This window comes from Pelobates fuscus, chromosome 1 (assembly GCF_036172605.1).
Source record: "Pelobates fuscus isolate aPelFus1 chromosome 1, aPelFus1.pri, whole genome shotgun sequence".
Classification (NCBI taxonomy): domain Eukaryota; kingdom Metazoa; phylum Chordata; class Amphibia; order Anura; family Pelobatidae; genus Pelobates; species Pelobates fuscus.
This window is the reverse complement of record NC_086317.1, coordinates 98,085,182-98,111,701: the sequence shown is the minus strand read 5'-3', so window position 1 is coordinate 98,111,701 and position 26,520 is coordinate 98,085,182. Positions and strand designations below refer to the sequence as shown.

At 38.6% G+C, this 26,520-nt stretch overlaps 1 protein-coding gene across 1 annotated transcript in view; it reads right to left on the bottom strand.

Annotated features, from left to right (window-relative positions):
* SYTL5 (synaptotagmin like 5) overlaps nt 1-26,520 on the bottom strand; it is a 242,536-nt gene that overhangs the window by 48,921 nt on the left and 167,095 nt on the right. Inside the window, exons 4-11 of the mRNA XM_063450103.1 lie at nt 17,963-18,075; nt 17,273-17,378; nt 16,622-16,732; nt 13,795-13,908; nt 10,802-10,976; nt 10,093-10,213; nt 6,334-6,440; nt 2,454-2,543 (exon numbers count right to left, since the gene is read on the bottom strand). Coding sequence (XP_063306173.1) covers nt 2,454-2,543; nt 6,334-6,440; nt 10,093-10,213; nt 10,802-10,976; nt 13,795-13,908; nt 16,622-16,732; nt 17,273-17,378; nt 17,963-18,075 — 937 coding nt within the window. The remainder of the gene's footprint in view (nt 1-2,453; nt 2,544-6,333; nt 6,441-10,092; nt 10,214-10,801; nt 10,977-13,794; nt 13,909-16,621; nt 16,733-17,272; nt 17,379-17,962; nt 18,076-26,520) is intronic.

Sequence of the window (26,520 nt, the reverse complement as noted above, 5' to 3'; positions counted from 1 at the left end):
GACTTCATTCTGTCTGGGCCATGATGCAAATCTTTATCTGTAGGTTCCATCATAGCCAGTTGTAGTCAATAGTTAAACCTGAGAGTCAACTAGTTGGTAGCTAAAAATCTATATTGGCCTTCAAATATACATTAATTTGCCTGACTGTGCAGACAGGAAGCCATTTTCCCGGCAAAGCCAATTTTCCTGAGAAGAGTAAAAAATAGACTCTTTCTATTTCCATAGTAAATACTTAAAGAAAGTCAATATAGCATCACTATTAGAAAAGTTTTTTTAAGGACCCAAAGTATACATGTTATAACATCAGTTCTCCTTATGGGCCTGACATCCAATCATAGGCCTTAAATTCAGAAATTTCATAGAAACTACAAGATCTGGCACTTATGATCTCCCAAAACAGCAATTTTATCTGAAACCCACCAGCAATGTTCCAGCCCCAATAAGGGAGCTTTTTCCCAAGCCTGAATATCCACACACTTAGTGCTTCCATGGTATATTCATATCTGCCTTATCATCATCATCATCATTATTTTATTTTTATTAATTCTATGAACAAAAATTAAGAATCTAAAACTATTTTATTTTGTGTATTCTCATATCAATATTAATTGCAAATGTATATTATTGTAAGACAGGGTTGCATACCTAGAATGGCATCTGGCCTGAGAACACCGTTGACGTTATTACTTTCTGCATATTATTTTAATACTACATGAACCCTATCTACACAAATACCTCAACTGCACTCTACAAGCCATTTAAATTTGACCTGTCATGCTTAAAAGGTTCGGATGAGTATCCCAGCTAAGATAGGCATTGAAATATTTGATCCATGTCTTGTGCTAGTAAGTTTTACTGCAGATTAAATCCAGTGATAGATTAGGACAGGGGTAGGCGATCTTTGGTACTCCACGTTGTGGACTACATCTCTTCTTATGCTTTGCCAAATTTGTAGCAGTAAGAGCATTAAGGGAGATGTATTCAAGAACATGTTGACTGTCGAAGGTTGTCCACCCTTGTACTACCCTTGTACGGTCACTAGCAGTTTCGATACTTGCTCAATGTATAGTTGAAATGCTATTGTCTTTAAAGGAACACTATAGGGTCAGGAACACAAACATGTATTCCTGATCCTATAGTGTTAAACCCACAATTTAGGTGGCTTGCCAGCCTCTCCAGCCCCCTTACAGGAATTAAAGGTCACCTTATTTCCAGCGCCGTGCGGGTCCGCCAGCGCTGGTGTCGCCCTCAATCTACCTCCTTGATGACATCATCAGAATTGCTGATTTTTAGCCAATTGGATTGGCTAAAATCGGCAAGGAGGTGGGATGGGGGCGGGGGCAAACAACGTTTTGGCCAATCGGCACTTCTTCATAGAGATGCATTGAATCAATGCATCTCTATGAGGAAAATTCAGCGTCCCCATGCAGAGCGTGGGGACGTTGAATGGCAGAGCTGCCTACTAGGCAGAACTGCCGTAGGAAGCATCTCCAGCGGCCATCTGAGGAGTGGCCACGTGGAGGTGTCCCTAAGGGCAATGTAAACACTGCCTTTTCTCTGAAAAGGCAGTGTTTGCATGAAAATGCCTGAAGGGAATGATTATACTCACCAGAACAACTACATTAAGCTGTAGTTGTTCTGGTGACTATAGTGTCCCTTTAATGTTATAGCATGCTAATTTAGTATGATATGTACACAGAAAATGCTAGGAAGTTAAGTTATTTAACAGACAAAGAAAGAACATAGGCCCCTGGTATGACCCCTGGTAAAAACAACTATAGGGGCCTATGTTTTGTAGTGAGCACCAAACTGTAGTGAATTTAAAGCAAATTGCTAAATTAAAGCAATAACAATTTTAGCATTCATTTTAGCATTCATTTGTCATACATTTCTGTACTTACATGCTCACTATGAGTATACACAGTCACCTTCTTCATACAAGTATACATACAAGTATAGCAATAGCAATGGGTTAAAGAGGAACTGTCACTTCCCTGGGTTCTATTATGTTCACATGTTTAACGTTTAAACATTTCGAAGTTTAACAAAACAATATTTGCATGGTAGGTCTGAAAAAATACAATTTAATGGAGAAATCCAAAGCTCTTTATCCTGCAACTGGATGCCTTCATTTTAGCTCCATGTCAATCGCCAGGGCTGTCTTTTGCACCTGGTAGACAGCACAGAGAAAGCTATAGAGGAAGAGGAGAAATTAAATGTTTCTATTTCTCCTCATTTGCAATGTTTACACTGACTGTTCATTGACAGAACTGTATTGTGATGTAGTTTGCAATATTGTTAATGAAATTTTAAAAGAATGGTGCTTTTCTGATTTTTTTTCAATGGCGCTAAGAAGGGACGGTTCCCCTTTAAGTTAGTAAGCAGATAAATGAGATTGCAATACAGAAGCAAATAGTGATAAAGAATGTAAAACAATCAAATGTGCTCCTTACAGTAGAGAATGCATTTCTCATGTTTCCTGAATTGCCTGAATTGTGTGAATTAATCAACTCGTCAATATCCTCTTCGGCCTCATCAAGGTACTATTACAAAATAAAACAGACACGAATAAGAATGTTATTGCATTGGAATACATCATTAGCCATATTGCACTTCAAATTTAGTCTTTGTACTTTACATTTAAGGTTTTAAACCTGAATATAATATAATTCGCCCAGTGGATACATTCGGCCACAATCTCTTATTGGAACTACAAAATAAGGAATCCAGGAAGCAATTAACATGCTCTGTTCTAATGGCTAATGGAGTCTTTTCAAACAGCATGTAATAAACTTTACAGTGATCTTAGAGCTGCTGAATAGTAGGCATGTTGAAATGTGAATGACAAAGCTTCCATTATGCTCCATTTTAGCCCATAATTATAGTGATTATCTGCATTTTTTATTCCATATGCATATAATACATTTTTGGTCCCAATATTTCAATTTTAAAATGTTTCATATGTAACTTTAAGTATTTCTGAAACTGATCTTCACTCATACCGAAATAGGTACTATTAGCTGAAAGTCAATCACATTTTTTTTTTAAAACTTGTTTTTTGCATCATAAAATATACAAGAGATACAATGCACAGTACACTCACTCTTGAGATTTCACTAACATTTATATACATTCAGTACATTAGTGAATATCAATGAACATGAAAAGTCCAACAGTAGGAATCTATGGTCATCGATAATGGACACCAGGTTACCCACGCATTCCATACGGTCAAAGTCACTTTTTGTTTTAAATAAAATAAATAATAATATAAATTGGTGAGGTGGACTTTTCTTTTTGTTAAAACGTGGTAGTACCTTGTTAGTTCTCCTCGTTCTGTAAATCCCTAAATTTTAAAAGTTATTAAAATCTAGGTACTGAAATAACTGCATAACAGAGGTTTTCTATTAAATGTTGCTACATAAAAAAAAGAATGTTAAGAATGCATCTGACAAAGCATCATGAAAAAACATCCTAAGAATTATTTACTAAAGTAAGAATTTCTGGAAATTCAAAGCAAATTTCGAATAATTGGCCTAAATAACTGGACAGGAAATATTCTCTAATTCAGCTATGCTTGCTATTTACTTAAAGAGACACTATGGTCACCAGAACAACTACAGCTTAATGTAGTTATTCTGGTGAGTATAGTATGTCCCTCCGGGCATTTTAATGTAAAACATTGTCTTTTCAGAGAAAAGGCAGTGCTTACATTACAGCCTAGGAACACCTCTACTGGTCACTCCTCAGATGGCCACTAGAGGTGCGTCCTTGGTGATAGCAATGTGCAGCACTGACGTTCCGTGTCTCCATGCTTTACATGGAGATGTTGAATTTTCCCCATAGAGACGCATTAATTCAATGCATCTCTATGAGGAGATGCTGATTGGTAGGGGCAGCATTTGGCCCTGCCCGCCTCATTGAAGATCTGAGGAAATTCAATGCGTTTCCTATGAGAAAGCATTGGACTGGTTGAGATCATCAATTCTGATTATGTCAGTCAAGGAGGTGGACCAAGGGTTGGACCAGCGTTGACGGAACCACGCAGTGCTGCAAATATGGTACGTTTTCTTACCTTTTAAGGGGGGCTAGGGGGAACAAGGCTAACTGGTGGTTTTAACCCTATAGGGTTAGGAATAGACATTTGTGATATGAATGAGGCAGCATGATTTAATGCCAGGTATGTATGACTTGATTTAAGGTATAAATTAGTTGCGCACTGTAAGAGTGAATCTCTGCATGTAATTTCAATGTAAATCAAGGGCTGGCTGTAAATGTGTCAATTGAAAACTATAATTTCACTAACCTGACATTTAAACACATCATAGTCTAAATGCTATAGCAGGATGTTCATTCCACTAACATTCTATTTAAACATATTGCACTATAACATAGAACAGAGTCAAATGTATCATTGGTTTTCTATGCTAAGCAGCTGTTATAATCTACATTTTTTTTTTTTTTATGTATTTTCTTCCCAGCTCTTGGCTTTCATTTGAGTTAATTTGCTAACACACTTCAACGGTGAAGATCACAGTTTTCGTAACATAAGCCGTCTGTGAAGGCTAATAAAGCAAAGCTGTAACCGGAGGCTCTCATAATACTAATCAATAGTGTGAACAGAGAATTTGGCCTTACTTTCTCCAAATTGCTCCAGGAACGTGGCAGCTGTAATCAGCTATGGTCTGTTTCACAACAGAACGACACCGAGAAATATGAAAATACGTTAGGCTTGATTGAACAATGTGTGTTCTGCAGCCATTGATAATTAAAATCTGGTACAGCATGTGTGGCGGACTACAATTCTGAACATCCGCAGCAAGCCAGCTCTGTCCCAGGCATCATTTATCGTTTCTTAAAGCTGAGCTACATAGCCCTTCTTCACCGCATACATATAATATGCAGTGCTCTAGAAACACAAGTGTTCTAAAAAAAATTTGTATTAGATAATATATTTGAAAACAATCATACTTATAAACTGAGTAGTTGTTGCAAGTTTCTTCTCGTGTGTGATAAATCACAGCAACTACACATACAGTCTGAGAGCCATAAAACGTTGGGGTTAAGCAGTAGGCGCAGCAGCAGAAAAACATCAAATATTTATGATCTTAATACTTTGTTATTGCTGATAATACCATGAGTGGTTCTGAACACTTTGCTGCTTTAGATTAAAAAAACAATAATTCAGGGGTATGGTGGTGGGTTTCTGAAATAATGATCAGGAAGTGAGGTTGGCAATAGACCGTCATTCAGCATTATGGGGGCACCCTGATATTATGTCATCCCTGCTCATGCAGAACTAGTAAGGAAAAACACACAGAATTGCAAAAATATCTACAACAAATAACAAAATATGCTAAGCAATAAAGCGTTCAGGTTACAGTTAGTTATGTTGGATGATTTTTTTTATTTTTATTATCAATCTTATTCAGTTATGGTTGAAAAACCTGCCCTTTCTATCCCTCCGAACTTACAGTGTTTCCATTTTAATTCCCAAAAAGGTTTCTGTGAGTTGTAGTTTGTCTACAGATTCTATTGCAGAAAGTTAAAAGCTCGACTTCAACTCTGAGAATCATTTGCTGTGGCCATTAAGCACAACTCAGCTCAGCAGTAAAGAAATTAAAGGAACACTATAGGCACCCAGACCGCTTCATCTCATTGAAGAGGTCGGGGTGCACTGTCCCTGTCCCACTTAGTCCTGCAATGTAAATCATTGCAGTTTTTGAGAAATTGCAATTATTACTTTGCAGCAATAAGACTGCCTCAGTTGGCTGTCTATCAGAGCCACAAGAGGCGCTTCCGGGATTCTAAGAAACTTGCAGTACCTTAAACGACGCTGGATGTCCTCCAACCCTGCATAAGGACATCCAGCATCAGTGATAACAATGCTTTCCTATGGTTAGTGGCTAATGTGTTTGCAGAACTTGCCACGCATGCTCATTAGGTCCTCCCTTCAGAAGACGTCAAAGGATGTGGCGTGTCGATCCAATGCCGAGAGACATTGGCGCTGAAATCAGGTAAGTGAATAAAAGGTTTTTAACCCTTTATATGCCGTAGGGGGGTCGCAAGGGAGGGAGGAACCAGAGCGCATTATAGTATAGGAATACAGATTTGTTGTACTAAAAATATCGAAACACTTTAAGAGGATAATTGATGTCACAAGTGAGTTAATTTCAAATAGGATTATTTTTTATTTTTTATTAACTTTTTAGTTTATTCTACTTTTTTTTTTTTACAATGCATCTCTCTATGCTAAAGGATTAATGAACATACATGAATATTCTAGCTTTGTGACAAACAAAATCACACATAGTAACTCACTGATTAACTCACCAATTCATTGTTCAGTCCTCCTGGAACAGATCTGCTTCTGATGCTTGCTGTATCCTCTTTTCCTCCTGCGGCACCTCCACTTAAGTCCACCTCGGATATGCTTCGCTCTGCAATTAAAGTTTTTTGCAGTATTAACTACTAATTAGGAATGTGGTAGCAACAAGAAGGGATTCCTGTAATGTGGGGAATATGAGCCATAGAATAAATGTTCTTAATGTGCTTTTCTCAGAGAGGGGACAGGTATTTGTGGATACCAATTGTAATAATGGTCATACCAGTAAACGTCCTTGCTGCACAGATTCAGGAATAGTTATACATTAATTAAGGTCTCGATCTAATTGTATTTGAATCAGAATCAGAAAAGATGCCATTGTGTTAGAAAACAACTTTTCAAATTATTTATTTACAAAAATTCCCCAAGTCTTTAATGGTGCCTTCTGTAGATAAATAATATGAAATATTATTTTTCTAATAGAATGGAATAATTTATGATTCTAATTCACATTAATTAAATCAAGACCTATAAATAATATATCATTGTACAATATATGCATGTCTTCTGTGACCAAGCCCATAAAGTCATACACCATAAGCAAAAAGGCTGATTTTGGTTTACTCCTTAACTGAAGTTTTAAACATTTATTAGGGGATTATGCAATGGACTTTCTTAAACCACTAATAGCACTATTTCTGCAGCCTATTTGACTATACGTGCTTATGCCCTAATCAAAATTATGGTGAGTATCTGTACATGCAACAACTATATAATAGAGGTAGAGGGATGAACACATACTAATTGGCTGTCTGTACTCCAGAGAGGACAGCAGAAGATCCAATACCAACTAAGCCAGGTATGCCCTATTCCCAGGTACAGCTCTAACCGCAAACCATTGTATGCATTAAAAATTAACTATAGCCCTCAACCAGGGTGTATGCATCCACTGAGTAAATTTTACTATAGTGCTAGCTGGACTCTTATGCTGCCTTGGTAGGTTGTCTGTCAGTGTTTTTGGTTACTTGTACCATCTCAGTTTTGTTGCTCATGTCTCCAGCTCTCTGGATACTTAAGATCAGGGTAACTACTATCTTCCATAGTCTGGTCAGGTTTATCTTTTTTTGTGAATGTGTATGAATTTGGACCATGTTGTTCTGTAACTCCACATTCTAATAAATGCTGATTTAAATCAAATCAACTGCAGGAATATCTCGCTACTACGGTGGGTTAGGCTCCAGACCACCGCTGTATAGTGAATATTACTGTAAAGTGAATCGCAGGCTTTTTTTTTTTATTTGTTAGTGCTAATAAACACCTCTAACATATTTAAATTATCTTACATTATATGTATATAAAGGGTTGAATAGCTCTAGGTCAAAAAACTATTTAACCCCTTAAGGACCAAACTTCTGGAATAAAAGGGAATCATGACATGTCACACATGTCATGTGTCCTTAAGGGGTTAAAAGTAAAAATAATAAACAAAAAAAAAGAATGCTACCACCGTACATATTGCTAATATAAATATAGTGGAGATGGTGGAGATGACTGTATTCATATAATCCAGTCTGCTCTCTGCGCCACTAAATTATTAAATGCTACAAATATGATCCTAGAATGGAAAGCAATTAAACGTAAATTTTATATCCCCAAAAATATTTAGACATAGTTCTATTTTTTCTCAATAGCTACCTTATCTTTACTCAGACTGCTGCCTTATTTTATTATTTAGCTCTACACTTCTTCACCGTTACTTGTTCTGCTGCAATTATCTCTTCTCACTGAATCCCTGATTTGTACTATTTCTCTTGAATCAGCCAATGCTGACTTTCCTCCAGAAGAGCTGATTTTGTATGCAGAACTTGCTCGCTTTGAAATCTAACTTAACAGAACAGTAATGCTGGTGGCAGCTTAAGATATGGACCGCGGACAGAAAACAAGAGCTTTGAGTTCTGGATTCAGAGGCAGGAAAAACTCAATTACAGCCGTGATATACAATGTCAGTGCTTTAGCGCATCCACGAAAAAGGGGATAAGGCAGGAAGCAATCAGATGGGTGTTAAAATAATGGTCCAAACATTTACACAGAGATTGTGCAGGTTATTAACTTCTGCAAGCCTAACTAGCAAGTATTTACTATAAAACAACATGGCATACGTATGTCTGGTCCCTTGCTGTTATATTGCAAACATTTTAAATTAGACAAACAAGCCATTTATCCAGTCTGACCCCATTTCGTTTCCTAACATCTGAGCATCATCATTTCTTAAATGTCAGCAGGCCTTTACTGAAAGGGTCACTATAGGCACCTAGACCACTTTAGCTCATTGAAGTGGTCTGGGTGCAGTGTCCCAGGCCCCTTAACCCTGCAAAGGTAATTATTGAAATTTTTAATAAACTGTAATAATTACATTTGAGAGTTAACTCCAACTCTAGTCACTGTCTACCAGACAGCCCCCAGGGGGACTAGTGCATGAGGACATCCAGCATCATGTAAAACCCCATAGGAAAACATTATACAGGCTTTCCTTGGGGGAAGAACTAATGCAATTTTTTTTTTTTTAGAAAAACCTCATCCTCCCCTTTAGTATATAACAGGACCTTTCAGCCATATACATGTATATTGGGCCAGGCAGTGAATTTGACAGCTAGTTGATTTTGATGAATCACTGCACTGTGCAAGGAGTGAAGCAGGAAAGACCATAGACACCAACTGATGGCTTTCAAACACTGTCTCAACCAAGTTGCATGCATATGGCTGAAGGATCTTGTTATCTACTATAGTTAGGGATGAGTTTTCTCATTTTCTTTTACATATACTTCAATGATTTGAGTATACAATTTGTCAATGAACTTTCTTTTGCAGGGTACCTTAAATTAGCACCCTTAGATGTACTAGATCAAAATTTCTACTGCAGAGAATACTAAAATGAATTAATAAAAATGACAGTTCTCTTATTCCTATTGAAAAAATGGATCATCCTATATATAGCTGACTCCAGAAAAATCTGATAGTTTACGTTATGTGCTTGCCGTCAAAAGTAATCGGGTATGCAAGGCAGACAACAAACAATTGTTTTCAGACTAATCGAAAAATTAACAAAAATTTAGATCTTTGTAGATTTTGTCCAAAAATGAACAACAGTTGAAATATTAGCAAATTACCAAATGGGCTGCAGAATGAATTTCGTTCTGCTCTATTCGTTTAACAGCTGCTGCTGTTCCGAGTAAACGAATATGCCCATTTAGAGGGTTGTTGTGACTGCCACTTGTTGGATTAATTCATTTCCATAAAAGATTAAATGCTGTGTGAGATATGTTAAGTAAATGAAAGTTTTTTTGTAAAATTTGGGGCGAACCAAATAAATATGTGAATTAATTTTTGATGAACGAAAACTGAAAATGGTTTGATTGAAGCAAAGCAAAACTTCTTTCTGTGCACATCTCTAGTAAACATATATCAAGGCACCATGGTAACCATGGCTGTCACTAAACCTATGTAGGTTTTTGTATGTTCCAAATTTTCACAATCCAGAATATACAGTAAATAGTGGTGTGTTCAATGTTGCTAAAATCAATATGTAATGCTGCAATTTGAAATTTAATACCGGACTGTCAACACCCATATTCCCCTTAAATTGCCCCACAGGCATATGATCACATAACCTAATACCATGCCTTTATAGAACAAAAAATGATTTAATTTAGGTGTTGCCTGTGTTCTGAAATCTAGTAAATATTGTAAATAGCACATTGAGGACATACCTGATGCCACGGATACTCGAGATACAGCTACCGAAGGCGTTAAAGAAGACTGTCTTTTATGTCCAACTGAAAGATTATCTGGTATACTTTTGCTTGTTCTCATTCCATTTTCTAAACCAGACTGTTAAGAAAAAAGTTAACATCAGAAATCCATAATTCTATTTGTGCAAACAAACAATCAAGCAAACAAACAAACACATTTCCAGTAATATACAAATATGGAACATGTGTAAGTGGTAGCATTTAAACATGTAATGAAATTTTTTTTTCAAATTCGAAACCTGATAGTTTTGGGAAAAGGTGCACTAATAATGAGAAATTACCGTAGTTGCTGTATTTACTGCTTTCTTGTACCAACTTCTATTGTAAATGTAGGGAGAAAAGGGATGTGGCGACAATATAATTTTGTACCCATTCCGTTCTGGTAGATCTTGTGCAAGAACAGGGTCTCAATGTGATGTCAAAGCCAACACACGCTGCATGAGATCTAGTCTTTGTTACTCAAATGGACACTATAGTTGACAAAACAACTTTAGCTAAATGAAGACATTTGTGGTGTATAGATCATGGCTCTGAAGTTGCACTACTCAATTTTCTGCCATTTTGGAGTTAAATCACCTTTACACTAAGCAAGTTGCAGCACCACTGAATAAACTCCCCTCACGCCTTAAAAAGACATTAAAATACAGTATGCTGTATGTCTACTCACTGTGTGGCTGAAGTTTGATAACATACTGCGCTTGCTAGGAGTTGGAGAACTCTGCGGTGCAGATATAGTCCCACTGGTCTTGGAGGTCTTCCTTGGAAGAGTTCCTTGCGTAGAATTAGTGCTTCCACTAGATTTGGACTGGGGGCCACTGTTATTCAAAGACTGAACACTTCCGCTAAAATGAAAAAACAACCACTCTGTTAAATTAACAAGCATTGTCATTAACAGCGCTACGGAATTTGCTGGCGCTATATAAATAATAAAAAAATAATAAAATAATAATAACATACTATCAAAAAGCCTGTTAAATGAAATGCTGGCAAATCATAATAAACATCAGCCCCTGGACATTGCAAATCACTTTTTCATTAAAATAAATGGGCATGAAGAGGTTGTTTTATCAAATTCAATTTAGTTTAAAGAGGAATTGATAATAATAGCCTGCTGACCTAAAGATACGTTTGTCATTTTGGAGTAAACAAACAGAGGCACATAAAAGTTAATTAACCCCTTAAGGATGGAGGCAATTGTACAAGTTCTGACCAAAACAAATCGACCTATATTCTAGTTTTTACTAAAATCTAAACAAAACCTGGAATTTAAATTATATATCTGTTTAACCATAGTTCGCCTCTTTCATATTAAGTGCACCCACACTTGTTATGTATCATTTTGTTCAGGAGAAACTTGTCTTTCATTTCAAATCAAATATTTATATATGAAACAACTTAATATGAATAAAACCTAAAACAGTTTGAAAAATTAAGATATGTTATTTGTCAAGTTCTGCATGGCATTTTAACTGTTAATGCCATAATCACAGATATTTGTGTTGAGCTATGTCTCACAAGTACAACAGTATCCCCCATGTGCAGGTTTTATGTGGTTTTGGAAAGTTACAGGATAAAATACGTTCCTCCCGCCCCACCACCTGTTCCTTCGATCCTATTCCTTTGTATCTTATCCGCACTTTGTCTCCTTCTCTTGCTCTGCCACTCACTAAAATTTTCAATCTCTCCCTCTCCTCTGGCACATTTCCTCTACCCTTCAAACATGCAACCGTAACCCGATTCTGATAAAGCCCATCCGTGACCCTAATTCCATATCCAACTACCGCCCTATCTCGCTACTGCCGTTTGTCTCCAAGATCCCTGAGAGAGTTGTACATGCGAGATTGAAAGACTTCCTCGAATCCAACTGTCTGCTTGACCCACTTCAGTCTGGATTCCGCGCTCGTCACTCTGTTGAAACAGCTGTGACCAAAGTATCCAATGATATTATCACTGCAAAATCCCACGGCCATTACTCTATCCTAATTCTCCTTGACCTTCCTGCCGCTTTATAAATAATAATAAATATAGCGCTTTCCCCTTTTCAGTTTATACATATTTACATTTGCCAGATTGGTTTGCTAGGCCTAGCCCAGAAAAAAAATGAACCCCATCATGGCATACCATTTGCAAAAGTAGACAACTGAGGCTATACAAAGTGGGGTATGTCCGGTGTTTTTTTGGTATCCACAGTCAGTGTACTATGCATTAAGACCACTTTTTTCAGTGCAGCATGGTAAGCCGTAACGGCATTAAGGAGTTTATCATATATAATAAAGAGGACATGTGAAAGGTTTCACTTTATGTACTTGAGCCTTTCTTAAAATGTACCTGTCATGGTACACACATGTTGTATTTTACAAATAAATTACATTCCATCCATACATTGTGCTAGCAGAATTTTTAAAAAGTGTATAGGCTAAAAAAAATGTATCTCCCACCTGTCAATCATTTTTTCAGAGTAGTGTCAGCATAGACCTCTATGACGAGTATTGGCTGATAACGGAGAGCCGGAGAACACACCATCAAGAGGTTCTCTTGCTCTTTAGCACAGCAACTACAGCACATGTTGCGGTTGCTGAGGTTACTCGGCAACCAGGGATTCAAGAGCTGTACAAGACCAGAGGCACTGAGCATCACATGTAAGAACATTTAACATTCATTCTAGGTGATTTTCAATGTTCTATTCAATAGTGTGAATTCCAGAGAAGTGACAGTTTACCTTTATGACTGAAGGGCTTATTCACTGAACGTTACATTGTACTGTAATTTCTAATCGGTAAGCAGAAGAAACAGATTGTGATACATAGGTCTTATGTACTCATTGCCAGAGTACAGATGAATTCAATGGTTAAAGAGTTAATGGCATATTTTATTAAAACACAAAAACGCTCGGAAAGATACAATCATAAACGAACATAAGTGGCAATAGAGTTAGCTTAGCTCATTTAGGTTTCCAAGCAAAGTGTGCAGCGATATACACAGCTGAAGATAAAACTGCACTGTCCTAGCAACGGGATTTACAGATTGCTACTGCAAAACTCAAAGAAGCTGCATTTTAATCAGTCTCCTTGATTCCTATAATCCAAAAGTATCCACTTAAACCAACGCCGACACCTGCTCACAATCACCCTTCGTTATAGCATCGTTTCATGATATATACAGGGATACTCACTAAAATGAAAATTGAAGGTAACTGCGAGGAAATTGCAAAATTTATTCTCTAAATCTGATATTTTTCCAACTCTGACTTTTTGGGATAAAATGTGCAATTCTCAGGTCAATTCACGACAATTACCATTTTAGTTAATAACCCAAAACGCACTCAGCCAATGAATGGCTTAACAAAATTGAAGTGGAACTTCTGCATTAAAACAAACATCATCTCTTCTGAATACCCGAGTGAGATCTCGCAACGCCAACAGTCGTTAATAAAGTACTCCCCATCAGCTTCCGCCAGCAAGTGTGCTACAACGATAGTTGGCTAAGGATTATCAGTAGAAGTGCATAAAACACTGGATGGTGTTGGATTTCTTATCTCATTGTGGTCCGTTTAGACATGGAACATACAGCACTGCTGCAAATGAAATGAAAAAAAAAAAAAAAACACAATGCAATAATAATAATAACCAAAAAAAGGCAGAGTATGGAAGTACTTCTCACCGTTCAGACTGCGCCACTGATCTGGTGCTGCGCATGCTTCGTGTTTCTTGTTGTGAATGAATACTGCCGTCATCTCCATTTCTAATTTGCTTCCCAGACTTTTTGTCAAGCACTCTACACATAAAATGAAACAAATGTATACAGGGATTATGTTGTTACTGGCAGCACTAACTAGTCTGTACCGCAATGCTGGATAACATAACCTGTGGATATATATATCAGGGAAATCGCTGTCTGGACCTATAAAAATTAATAAGACATAGTGAAGACTGTTACATATATAAAATAACAGACACATTCTTGAGTGCACTCACAAGATGTAGGAAGGAAAATCGCTCTGAAATAGCCACCACCTACTCCTGTAGGGGGGTCACACTGAGGATATACTGGATCTTGTAGATATTAAAATCCGGAACCAAAAGTAGAGCAGGAACAAAGTATGGTAGAAAAGGTATTTATTCATAAATACAATAAAAGACACTGGTCCAACGCGTTTCGTTCAAACAGAACTTCTTCAGGGACCTTTCAAGTTAAAAATAATATTACAGATACCATACATACAAATTCCCGCTGTACCCTCCCTTATCCCACAGTCCCAATATATAAGGCAGCTACTAATCCCATTGGTGGTGTGGTGGGTGTGTTCGAACTTGGTTCCGGATTCCTCAATCACTTGCCGACTCACAGCTGATCGTCAACTTCTTTTCCCGCTTCCCGGGTTTCAGAAGTGTCGCCGGAAGTGACGTCTGCGTTCCAAAATACCACTTCCGTGCGTTCCATCTCTGATTTCACATCCGCGTGAAGTGTGGTCCTCGTGAGTCTCTATAGTTATGCATACACATGCGTGGTCGGCGGAAAGCCGAACTTAGAAAAAATTATGATCAGTAACTGCTACTAACATAGCTCATTGGAAAAAAGAAAAAAGTGTATCAATATCAAATCATAAAACTTTATCAAGTGCAATTATTGCTTCAAATTTAATTCATATAATGTCTATTTTTGATCATTTTATACCCTTTAATCCAATACATGAATATTTAAACATATTTGGTCAATATAATTTCGAGAATCTCATTAAACTGTTTCGTTGGGTCATTCTTAAGTTTTCGGTATGTTACTTGATCATTGAGAATGTTTGCAGATTCTTGTAAATAATACGACCTGCTCATAACTACTATGGCCCCTCCTTTGTCGGCCTCCTTAAAGACGATATCTACTCTTTTCATCATGGTTTTTAGGCAAGCCCTTTCTTGGTATGTTAAATTATCTCTTTGTTTCTTTCTCTTATTGATGGTTTTAAGATCTTTCTCTACCATAGTTTCAAAAGTTTCTAAGTGTGATCCCTTATTAAACACAGGATAGAAATGAGACTTCCTTTTAAAATGGTCATATTTTATTGGTGTACCGTCAATCCCCACATGGGGGGTACTGGGATGTTTCAAGAAATGTCTCTTGACCGTGAGTTCTCTCACAAATTTTTTAAAATCTATGTACAGCTCAAAATCGTTAATCCCTTCATTTGGGGCAAATTTGGACATTGACTTGATTTGTTTTCTTGATGATTAGATATTTGTAATATTATAATTATCTGTCTGAGCTATATGGAGTATTTTTGTTTAATCTTATGGGAATTATTATCAGTTTTATTTATAATTTCCTTTCACGTAAAATTGATCATTCAGAGTGCATTTTTATTATACATATTTTTTAATATGTTTAAATATTCATGTATTGGATTAAAGGGTATAAAATGATCAAAAATAGACATTATATGAATTAAATTTGAAGCAATAATTGCACTTGATAAAGTTTTATGATTTGATATTGATACACTTTTTTCTTTTTTCCAATGAGCTATGTTAGTAGCAGTTACTGATCATAATTTTTTCTAAGTTCGGCTTTCCGCCGACCACGCATGTGTATGCATAACTATAGAGACTCACGAGGACCACACTTCACGCGGATGTGAAATCAGAGATGGAACGCACGGAAGTGGTATTTTGGAACGCAGACGTCACTTCCGGCGACACTTCTGAAACCCGGGAAGCGGGAAAAGAAGTTGACGATCAGCTGTGAGTCGGCAAGTGATTGAGGAATCCGGAACCAAGTTCGAACACACCCACCACACCACCAATGGGATTAGTAGCTGCCTTATATATTGGGACTGTGGGATAAGGGAGGGTACAGCGGGAATTTGTATGTATGGTATCTGTAATATTATTTTTAACTTGAAAGGTCCCTGAAGAAGTTCTGTTTGAACGAAACGCGTTGGACCAGTGTCTTTTATTGTATTTATGAATAAATACCTTTTCTACCATACTTTGTTCCTGCTCTACTTTTGGTTCCGGATTTTAATATCTACAAGATCCAGTATATCCTCAGTGTGACCCCCCTACAGGAGTAGGTGGTGGCTATTTCAGAGCGATTTTCCTTCCTACATCTTGTGAGTGCACTCAAGAACGTGTCTGTTATTTTATATATGTAACAGTCTTCACTATGTCTTATTAATTTTTATAGGTCCAGACAGCGATTTCCCTGATATATATATCCATTTGTTCTATTTTGGCACATGTGGAAAGTTGCCGTTGGGAAGCTGTTGCTAAGTTAAGTTTATTTATTTATTTTGTGTTTGCACAGTCTATTTGAGTGTGTATTTTGTGTTGTATTGATAACATAACCTGTGTCTTTTGAGTTAAGAGGATACATTATTTTAATTATGTACCAGCAGCAAACATATTAACAGACTGCATTTCTTGAAAAACAAACAACCCCACGAAGGAGCCGTGATAATCATAGTAATCAACAATAATATAGTCTGATGACATACCCATCGGATTGAAGCTCTGAACGGGTACTGCGCAGACTCTGAGTATCAATGATTGAACGAATACTTCTTGTGTCATCTGCTTTTCCGGGCGTTTTTTTCTTGTCCAGAGTTCTGCAAACACAAATGTTACAACTAAATATAGGTACAGACTGTACTAAACATAATAAAAACTAGATGCTGAATCCACTCCATCATATAATGCCATGATATTATCAGAGCTGAGGTGCGAGATCATGAATGAAATAAAATGAAAGTGTGTGTTTGTAGCTGCTTTCACATTCATAGTGAAAGTCCATCTTGTTCTTATTTACACCCCTTCATTTTCATTTACAGCCTTCGTTTTTTCTTCAAAGACACCATTTTATATGTTCTCATCCGCTTTTCCTTTTGAATCCCTTGCCTTATCTTCTTAGGCATTCTTTAATTTTCATAGTCCTTTATTTCTTAAACTTCTTTCCTTCTGACTCCCTCCATGTTTTTTTCGCACACCCTTTCGCAGTGTAATGCTACAGCCTGTTCTAGGCTCTCCACAACTCTCCACAAAACTAAATAATTAATTCCCTTTATAAAAGTGTGAATATGAAAATTGAATCCAACATTTTATCTAAAATATTTACTAAAAAAAATGTGGGGGAAAAAAAGGCTGCCAACCTTGTATCGTTTTGTGGATTTCCTGAAGAGTCGTTCATTGTAGTGCTGTCCTTTGTATCTGTCTTCGCTGACTTTTCTGCTTCTTCTTCAACCCTTTTAGGAGCCACTACACAAACACACAAGTCAACATTTTTGTTAATGTCACACTGAATCTGATACCTCCTTCAGCTATATAATTCTGAAAGGTCAATGCCTTGGAAAATGAAGTACCAATTCTTTCTCTCTGTAAAAGTCACTACCCTTGCATGATTATATAAAATTGTGAGTCATTACTTAGAAATATTTATGGATTCTGTGATTGAAGTTCTGACTTGCTGCTAACCAAAAATTGCGAATGCCTTTTTAATTCTACTTTCTGTTCTGTAAGTATAGAAATTAAATCACAGTCCCCTGTGTCTCTAAACCACTTCATGTGCATGAAATAAGGACAATAAAAAGACAACCGTGTGCATAGATTGCTTTTTCAGGGACATCAAAAACTGAACTAGAAGATGGCCATAAATTTTAAGTGTGATTACATTAGACCTTGTCTGGTATATTTTTGAAAGGGTTTTAAATCCTTTGTGAGAAAGGATAAATATATTTTTAAGCATACAGTAGAAAAAGCATGCTTTTACAACTTGTGTTTTTATTTATGTGAGATTATTGGACAATTAAAAATATATAGATCATTTGCACATGTTTAGTTACCTGATTTTCTCATGATGGACTTTTTGACCACATCACTTCCAAGGACATTGGAATTTTTGAAGCGTTTAGCTTTCTCTTCAAAAAACCACTCGCCAGTCACTATTTTTAGCTGTCTAAAACAAAACAGAAAATCTACTAATGCACTTGTCATTCAATATATTCAATTGTATGTCATTTAAAGGAACATTCCTAAAGTATTTCATCTCTATAAAGCTCTTTGGATTGGTCTACAAATCATCAGTAATGATGATCTCATGGGGGAGGAGCAGAGCTGTGGTGAGGGGGACATTTCGGGTGAGGGATTTGAAGTAAGTTAACTCTGGTTTGCAGCTTTTTGGGGGGGAGGAGAGGGGACCTAGAAGTTTTTCCAACACTCCAGAATTATAAATAAATGTATTTACTTATGATGCTTGAGTGTTCCTGTAAAAAGCTTATGCCAGCACAAAAAAGGCTCCTGATCACTCTGAGCATGATTTAAGGTTTCACACTAACCATAAATTGTGAGAATGGGAGGTTTTTAAATTACAATCAGCTCTAATAAGCAACTTGAAATTGTTTACAGATTCAAGTTAGATACACCAGTATGTCTGAAATGTGTCAAGATTCTTATTCAAATATTTTTATTGAAGATTTTTCAAATAACAATGTAAACATTTACACAGTAAGAAACAATAATAATAATAATATTAATTAATACAGAAAATATATAAAATAATAATAAAACCGGGGTTGAACTATATAAGTGCAATCAACCAGTGTCAAGTTTCTAATAGTGATTTATTTTTTTTCTGTAGTGATAAACATCTGGGGTATATCCAATATATTCTGAATTGAACTGGATACAGGATAGCAAAATTCAAGCTAACATAGTCAGGATGTGACTAAATCCAGCGCTGAGTTGGGAGAATTTGACCAATTCAACAATTTTGATATAAAGTTTGCAATTCTCTGGTATTTCCCAAAAATTCACACAGGGATTAAACCAGAACGGTCACTTCCGGAGAAGTCAGTTTGTTGTTTCACCACTCGGGAAACTTACGTACATCTGCAGCAATGCCCCTTTGCTGGCAACTTAGCCATCTCATGAAGCCTCAGACGCACTCATGCGTGCTCAGACATTGATGAAAAATGCTATACAAGCACATGCGCGCTCAGAGGTTACCTTATTTCCAGCGCCCCGCAGGTGCTGGCTCCGCCCCTTTTGTAACATCAGCAAAATGCCCAATTTTTAGCCAATCCTATGCTTTCCCATATAGGTGGGGCCAATTGGCAATCAGGGCCTCCTTATAGAGATGGATTGAATCAATGCATCTCTATGAGGAAAAATCAGCATCTCCATGCAGAGCCAGGAGCCAGGAAGCCCCTCCAGTGGCCATCTAAGGAGTGACCACTTGGAGGTGTCCCTAGGGGCAATGTAAACACTGCCTTTTCTCTAAAAAGGCAGTGTTTACATGAAAGTGCCTGAAGGCAATGATTGTACTCACCAGAACAACTATTAAGCTGTAGTTGTTCTGGTGACTAAAGATGTTTTGCCCTACTGTGCATAGCAGAACATGTAAAAAAAAAAAAAAATCAGCAAAAAATAGCAGAAAATTATCATTAAAACCAATTATAGAAATGTTGATGAAGGTAAAGGAAGATTTGTGTATAAATATTTACGAATCAACTCCGCGTTTTATTTTTAAACTGTTTTTGTCTTGACCCACGAACAATTTTTCTTGCAATATAAAACGCACCAATAATCCACTACCGTTAAAACTTAAAAGTGTCACTGAAATTTACACCATTTAATAAAACCTTGAGAATCACCTATAACTTGTGTTGGTCTTTTTTTCTGTTTTCTTTTAAATTCATATTAAATATGTAGAAAATGGCATCATGATCCAGTTAAAACATAGTAAAGTCAGGGCAAACATTGCAAATTAAAAGGAGAAACAGGAACATTTGTTTCCGATTTAATATTTTTGGATAAACTTTTAAACTATATTTTTTTCAAAATATTAAAATATAAAAAAAAAATATATTGTATATAAAACAAATAACAATAAATAGCAAAACAATATAGAAAAAAAATCAAACTATTCAATCATTTTACGAGTTTATACAAAAATATTAAATCAAGGTCTTAGTGAGAGAGAAACATCTGAATAATAGAGTTTTTTTTTTTATTTTTTATTAATTTAATCTAAAAATGTGTTCAATGCATTAACAGAGAGAGTGACTCGCCCACTGGCAGTTTATGTAAAATGAGCATCTGCTGTTTAAGTTATTAGCATGCTATATGTGATTAGTGAAGTGTGAAAAGCAGCATATATTTTAAAGGCAAAACATCACTTGATGGTTTTTAATACTGTGTTTACATATCCCAGATATTTAACAAATGTGTTTTTGTGAGGTCTGGAAAATACAATTAAGTGCAGAAATCAACACCACCTCCATCTTGAACTAAATTGTGATGCAATTTTCTTCATGTATAACATGCATTTAAATTAAACATCAGGTGACTAAAGGTTAATACTAGTTAACAGAAGGCAGAGGAGGGATGGCTGTGTTTGGCCATTGGACAAGTACACACAAATAACATTTTTTGGCCATAACCCATAGATCTCAGTGTGAATGGTCATGTGAAGCATACAATGTATGGGTTTAACAGTTCAAAGGCTTCTTAATTCTGTAATTTCAGGAAAAGTGTCAGTTCCCCTTTAAAAGATAGGCCCCCACCCAGCACAACATGAGCACATTGTACCGAGGGCACTAGGACCATGCAAGGAGAACTTCAGAAATTCTCTCTGCAGATTCTGCCCTGAAAAGACCTCTCCTGTGACCGAGGGCGGCCCCCTTTGCAATTTGGGCATTGTCAGTGACATAAGTTGTCCCTGTCAAGCAGTGAGGGAGGTGGCCAATCTTGTTTTAAATATTGCATACATGATATATGTAACAATTTGCAGCATAGTTCAAGAGTGCAATTGTCAGGGTACCTGAGGCCTCTACCTCTAAGGGAGGTAGAGACTTGGTGGTGTATCCGTCCAGGCGAGCTGTCTCCTCCGTTCCTCGCGGTTCATCCAGTCACTTAAACACCGGCCGCGAGGAATCCACGTCCTTTTCTAGCAGGACGCTCAATACGTGACGTCATGACGCTAGCACGAGCAATCTGTCACTCAAGTGTCCGATATCCAATCGGTACTTTTCAGAGGCGTGATTTCCATCCAGAACCAGGGTATTTAAGCTTACTCCTTACTTCAGCTCATTGCCCTGTCGTGGTTCTAGCTTGTCTAGTCACTCAGTGCTCTGGTATTCTGTTTGCTCTTTTGGTTTTGACTCGGCTCGTTGTACTACCCTGTTTCTCTGTTATCCCTTGACCCGGCTTGTCTCTCGCTTATCTGTCTTCTCGTTCCCTCGACCTCGGCTTGCCTCTGACTATTCTTTACTCTCGGTACGTTAGTCCGGCCATTCTAAGGCCCGGTATACGTACCTTTCCACTCTTTGTACTCTGCGTGTTGGATCCCTGTCCCGATCCTGACATTACGACAGGGCCAATGGATCCTGCAGGTACAAACAGTCAGCTTGGTTCTTCGGATTCCAGGTTTGACGCCATGGAACATAGGATGGATCAGATGGCTTTGGCACTACAGGCACTTTTGTCTCGTGCTAGTAATCCACCTGAGGAGACACGTACTCCTTCTATCTCTCCTGCAGTCTCAGGTCTAGAGGTTGCCACTGTAGGTGCTTCTTCCCGTATTACCCCACCAGTACGTTATGGCGGGTCACCGGAGAAGTGTCGTGGCTTTCTAAACCAGATTAGCATCCATTTCGAACTACAACCCCGCTCTTATCCTACAGATAGAGCAAAGGTTGGATTTATTATTACTCTGCTCATTGAAAAAGCTTTGAGATGGGCCAATCCTTTATGGGAGAATGATAATCCACTCGTCTATAATTATAATGCCTTTGTAGCTGCGTTTAGAAGAACTTTTGACCCTCCTGGCAGAAAGGTCAATGCAGCTAGATTAATGTTGCGCCTTAAACAGGAAAATCGAACACTTGTGGATTATGCACTAGAGTTCAGATCCTTGGCGGCAGAAGTTAAGTGGAACGAACAGGCTTATATAGATGTGTTTCTGAATGGGTTATCAGATGTAATTCTTGACGAGGTCGCTACTAGAGAACTCCCTGAAAATTTGGAGGATTTAATTTCTTTTATATCTCGTATTGATGAACGCTTAAGAGAGAGGCAGAACACTCGAGATAGGACCCGTAGACCCTCCTTTAAACTAGCGCCTACCTTTCAAATCTCTGAGTTCGAGGACTTACGTATTCCTGAACCTATGCAGATAGGCAGTACTCATCTCACTGAAAGGGAGAGACAGTACAGGAGAAGGGAGGGTTTATGTATGTATTGTGGAGTCAGGGGTCATTTACGCCTAAATTGTCCCAATCGTTCGGGAAACGCTCGCACCTAAGTTCCTCTAGAGGACAGGCCTTGGGTGTTTCTACTTTGTCCTCTATTCACAACTACAAGGAGCTCAGGCTTGTGTTACCCGTTTCTTTAAAGTGGGAGAAGGGAGTAGTTAAGACTATGGCACTAATCGATTCTGGAGCTGCTGAGAGCTTTATAGATCAGGGTTTTGCTGCCAAGCATGCTATTCCATCCCAGTTAAAAGAGACACCTCTGGCTGTTGAGGCCATCGATGGTAGACCGTTACTTGAGCCTGTTATTTTTCATGAGACCATACCGATTAACTTGACTGTTGGCATCCTGCATAAAGAGGATATATCCTTGATGCTCATTTCTTCTCCGTCTATTCCCATAGTTCTGGGGTACTCCTGGCTGAGGAGACACAACCCTATTATTAATTGGGAATCAGGGGAGATAGTTTCGTGGGGAGAGAATTGTCAAGAAAAATGCTTGCGGAAGGTCTTACCTCTTGGATTGACTAATACATCGAATACCTCTGACAATCCTACAGAGACACAAATTCCGTCTCAGTATCTAGATTTAAAGGCAGTATTTGACAAAAAGAAAGCCGATACCTTACCCCCACACAGGTCCTTCGATTGCAAAATTAACCTACTCCCTGGTACCATGCCTCCCAGAGGTCATGTATACCCATTATCTATAAAGGAGAACTCAGTCCTAGAGGAATATATTCACGAGAATTTAGACAAGGGATTCATCAGGAGGTCCTCCTCCCCTGCCGGGGCTGGATTTTTTTTTGTTAAAAAGAAAGATGGTTCTTTGAGACCTTGTATTGATTATCGAGGCCTGAATAAGATAACCATTAAAAATGCCTACCCGATTCCCTTGATCACCGAACTCTTCGATCGTTTGAAGGGCTCTACAATTTTCACCAAGTTAGACCTCAGAGGGGCATATAACTTGGTGAGAATCCAGCAGGGACATGAGTGGATGACGGCATTCAATACTCGATATGGCCACTATGAATATACCGTCATGCCTTTTGGGTTATGCAATGCACCAGCAGTATTCCAAGATCTGATTAATGAGGTTCTTAGGGAATTTCAGCAAGAGTGCGTCATTGTATACCTAGATGATATACTCATTCATTCTAGTGACATTGAGATTCATCACAAACAAGTCAGGAGGGTTTTGCACAAGCTTCTCCAGCATGGCTTGTACTGCAAGTTGGAGAAATGTAGCTTTGATCAAACCCAGGTAACCTTTCTCGGCTATGTGATCTCTGGGGAGGGATTTAAGATGGATCCGGATAAGCTCCAATCCATTCTAGAGTGGCCTTTACCCACAGGTCTTAAAGCCATACAGAGATTTATTGGTTTTTCCAATTATTATAGGCGCTTTATTAAGGGCTATTCTTCCATTATTGCACCTATCACTAACATGACCAAACAGGGGGCTGACACTAAGAATTGGACTACTGAAGCTCTCCTTGCGTTCAAGACTCTCAAGGAACTTTTCGCTTCCGCTCCAATTTTAGTTCACCCTGACACTTCTCTGCCATTTTTGCTCGAGGTAGACGCATCAGAGACTGGTTTAGGTGCTGTTCTATCTCAAAGGTTGGGTGTTGATAAACCATTACATCCATGTGGATTTTTCTCTAAAAAATTGACCGGTACTGAAAGCAGGTATGACATTGGTGACAGAGAATTACTAGCGGTTATCAAGGCTTTGAAAGAATGGAGACATTTATTGGAGGGTACATTACATCCTGTTACCATCCTGACAGACCACAAAAACTTGTCTTATATCGGAGAGGCCAAGCGTCTGTCCTCCAGGCAGGCTCGTTGGTCGTTGTTTCTTACCCATTTCAATTACGTTCTGACTTACAGACCTGGGTCAAAGAACTCTAAAGCCGATGCGCTATCTCGCCAATATGAACCCTCTGCTTCAGTTGAACCACTTTTGTCTTCCATTGTACCCAAATGCAATATTATTGCTAATACCAGTCTCAAAATTCATTCCCCGCTACTTGACCAGATCTTGAAGTCACAACATCTAGCTCCCGGAAACACTCCTGAGGGAAGAAACTTTGTTCCTCCTGAACTTCAACTGGAGCTCTTACAATGTTTTCATGAAAGTAAAATAGCTGGTCATCCTGGTATTCGCAAGACGTACTCTCTGATATCCAAAGATTTCTGGTGGCCTTCACTTCGTAAGGATATTGAGGAGTTCGTCGCAGCTTGTGAGACTTGTGCCAAGACTAAACTATCTCATGCATCCCCATGTGGCCTGTTACACCCCTTGGACATTCCTGAGAAACCTTGGTCCTGTTTGTCCATTGACTTTATCGTTGATTTGCCTGCTTCCAAAAGACAGACTGTTATTCTCACGGTGGTGGATAGATTTACCAAGATGGCCCATTTCGTGCCATTACCTAAACTTCCGACTTCCCCTGAATTGGCGGAGATTTTTGCGAGAGAAGTTTTTCGCCTACATGGGATCCCTTCAGAGATTGTTTCTGATAGAGGTTCTCAATTTGTCTCACGTTTCTGGAGATCCTTTTGTTCTCAAATGGGCATCAAATTGAACTTTTCCTCTGCCTATCACCCTCAGTCTAACGGAGCTGCTGAACGTACTAATCAAAAGATCGAACAGTATCTGCGTTGCTTTGTTTCCGAACACCAGGACGATTGGGTCGGTCTGATTCCTTGGGCGGAGTTCGCACACAATAACCTTGTTTGCGATTCAACTCGCTCTAGCCCTTTCTTCATGAACTATGGCTTTCATCCTTCGATTTTTCCTTCGGTTTCCTCTTCTCAGGGGATACCGTCGGTTGATGATCATGTCGCCAACCTGAAGAAATTATGGGATCAAACTCGACAAATTCTATTACATAGTTCCTCGCTGTTCAAGAAACACGCTGACAAACATAGAAGAGCGGCTCCTGTTTTTGTTCCTGGGGATAGGGTATGGTTGAGTACTAAGAATATTCGCCTAAAAGTTCCGTCCATGAAATTTGCTCCTCGTTACATAGGTCCTTACAGGGTTCTCACTCGTATCAATCCGGTTGCGTATCGCCTTGCTCTGCCACCTGCCTTACGCATTCCTAACTCTTTTCATGTCTCCTTGTTGAAACCCCTCATTTGCAACAAATTCTCCTCTAAGGTCTCCTCGCCTCGTCCTGTTCAGGTGGAGGGTCGGGAGGAGTACGAGGTCAGCTCCATCATTGACTCCAGAATTTCAAGAGGAAAATTGCAATATCTGGTCAACTGGAGGGGATATGGTCCTGAGGAGAGGAGTTGGGTACCTCAGGAGGACGTCCATGCTTCTCGCCTTCGCAGAGCATTTCACCTTCGCTTCCCATCTCGCCCCGGTTCATTCCGCCCGGTGGGCGTATCTGAGAGGGGGGGTACTGTCAGGGTACCTGAGGCCTCTACCTCTAAGGGAGGTAGAGACTTGGTGGTGTATCCGTCCAGGCGAGCTGTCTCCTCCGTTCCTCGCGGTTCATCCAGTCACTTAAACACCGGCCGCGAGGAATCCACGTCCTTTTCTAGCAGGACGCTCAATACGTGACGTCATGACGCTAGCACGAGCAATCTGTCACTCAAGTGTCCGATATCCAATCGGTACTTTTCAGAGGCGTGATTTCCATCCAGAACCAGGGTATTTAAGCTTACTCCTTACTTCAGCTCATTGCCCTGTCGTGGTTCTAGCTTGTCTAGTCACTCAGTGCTCTGGTATTCTGTTTGCTCTTTTGGTTTTGACTCGGCTCGTTGTACTACCCTGTTTCTCTGTTATCCCTTGACCCGGCTTGTCTCTCGCTTATCTGTCTTCTCGTTCCCTCGACCTCGGCTTGCCTCTGACTATTCTTTACTCTCGGTACGTTAGTCCGGCCATTCTAAGGCCCGGTATACGTACCTTTCCACTCTTTGTACTCTGCGTGTTGGATCCCTGTCCCGATCCTGACAGCAATAAATTCAACTAAATTGTAGGCATATGCTTGAATAAGTTTGAGCAACCCAGTACGAACAAAATCTGAACTAAGTTTAGAACATGACCTAGCAAGTTGGAGATCAGTAGTTCTGGAGAAGATGTTTGAATACTGCGCATAACTGGTGGCAAAAAACTGAATGGAAGCCAG